This window comes from Salpingoeca rosetta (assembly GCF_000188695.1).
Source record: "Salpingoeca rosetta unplaced genomic scaffold supercont1.2, whole genome shotgun sequence".
NCBI classification, from domain to species: domain Eukaryota; class Choanoflagellata; order Craspedida; family Salpingoecidae; genus Salpingoeca; species Salpingoeca rosetta.
The window spans coordinates 782,136-784,088 of record NW_004754932.1 but is presented as its reverse complement, the minus strand read 5'-3'; the positions used below and the strand labels follow the sequence as shown (position 1 = coordinate 784,088).

Sequence of the window (1,953 nt, the reverse complement as noted above, 5' to 3'; positions counted from 1 at the left end):
TTGTCTCTTCCATATCATTTATTTACTTTTCTGGAGCCATTCATGACTCTCGTTAGTCTTGTACTCCTCTTTCACCTTCACTCTAGGGTACCCACATCTCCCGACCGCTTAAGTTTCCAATTATCTATTATCTTCTTTTCTTTTATTGTTCCCACACTTCTTGCTATATTCTCACCGGCCTCCGCGCTTTAGGCGTCCTAGTTGTGTAGGCTAGAGCTTCCCGTGACTCTTTATGTCACTCGCGTATATTTTCACTTCACACACTCACGTTACACTCACACACACACACACACACTCACACACACACACACACACACGCACACGCACGCACGCACACACACACACACACACACACACACACACACACACACACACACACACACACACACACACACAGAGGTACGGACCGGGGAAGGAAGGGGGCGAGGTTTTGGCGGCGGAAGGTGCCGATCTTCCGGTCATCGAATTGGGGCAGTGACGTCAGCTCAGGCCACGTCGTCTAAGGAAACGTGAAAGTGATGGTAGTGTTGATGGTGGTGGTGATGGTGATGGTAGTCGGAACGTGAGCCGGGTGAGGTGACAGAAGTCGTGTGCAGGCCGACACAGTGTACATTTCCACAAACCACAACGATGACGACCACCACCACCATCATCATCAACATCGTCGTCACCTCGTTTGGGGAGCCCAGGAGTTCGAAGATGATGGAGAGCTGTTCCCAGTCCTCCTGTCCGGGAAACAGCGGCCGCCCACAGATCATCTCCGCAAAGATGCAGCCAACACCCCTTCATGGTGACACGCAGTGACACGGTGACACGCGGTGACACGCAGCGGTGGTGGTGATTGGTGGTGGATAGGGTGATGACGGCATTATAAACGTTGGTGATGAAGTAGGGCCAAGGGTGAGAGGTAGTGTCAATGAGAGAGGATGTAAGAGCGTGCACAGCGAACACCGCAACGTGTGTGTACAGATGCATACACGAGGACCACACAAGAAGAGCAAGAAGAGCGTGTAAGCAGTTACACACAAGAGAAACGCACCACATGTCGATGTTTCCAGAGTAGTTGACCGACCCTAACAGCACGTCTGGTGGGCGATACCTAAAGTCAGACAACACACACGCGAGTGTGAGGATGAGCACCTTTGAAACGGCGACACAACACTACCCCCCCCCCCCCAATTGACATTGCACCACCCCCATCCAGCGCAATGCACAGGTTTGCGTGCGAGTGGGGAGACGCGCACCAGAGCGTGACGACTTCGTGGCTGTATGTTTTGATGGGAAAACTCTTTGCCCTCGCCAGCCCTGCACGTGTGTGTGCGTGTGTATGTATGTATGTATGTGTGTATGTATGTATGTGTGTGTGTGTGTGTGCGCAAGGTGCGTGAATGTGCAATCATGCATGGACAATGTGCAGGTCAGCAACCACAACCCACTCGCCTATCACTTTGCCACGACAATGACTACGGCTACCTCCACCACCATCAATGCCACCGCCATTCCCACACCACCATCACCCCCTCCCCCCGCCTCCGTGCGCCGTCCACACACTCCTCCTTTCTCTCCCTCTTGCGCACACACACACACACACACACACACACACACACACACACTCTCTCTCTCTCTCTCTCTCTCTCTCTCTCTCTTTCTGAGCCGGGTGTACCGAAGTCTGCGAGTTTGAGCTCGCCATATTGGTTGATGAGCAGGTTCTGGGGCTTGAGGTCACGGTGGAGGACCTTGCGTGAGTGGCAGTAGTCCAAACCGCGCAGCAGCTGGAACAGAAACAACTTGACGTTGTTCATGCTGATGTATGAGCTGCACTCGTCCATGTACTGCTTCAAGTCTTTCTCCTGTCAACCCAATAAGGGGTTGATGGTGGTGGTGGTATGTGTGTGTGTGTGTGTGTGTGTGTGTGTGTGTGTGTGTGTGTGTGTGTGTGTGTGTGTGTGAGAC

General features: G+C 52.8%; 1 protein-coding gene across 1 annotated transcript; it reads right to left on the bottom strand.

Moving 5' to 3' along the window:
- Nucleotides 1–188: 188 nt before the first annotated feature.
- PTSG_00747 (cmgc/cdk/pctaire protein kinase) lies at nt 189–1,889 on the bottom strand (the record flags this gene model as incomplete). The annotated part of the gene is made up of 6 exons (XM_004998156.1): nt 1,664–1,889; nt 1,245–1,305; nt 1,040–1,099; nt 672–783; nt 404–499; nt 189–197 (listed from the first exon to the last, which is right to left on the bottom strand). Exons 1-6 carry the CDS (start codon nt 1,827–1,829, stop codon nt 189–191), a joined length of 504 nt encoding a protein of 167 aa, XP_004998213.1. The 5' UTR covers nt 1,830–1,889.
- Nucleotides 1,890–1,953: the final 64 nt, after the last annotated feature.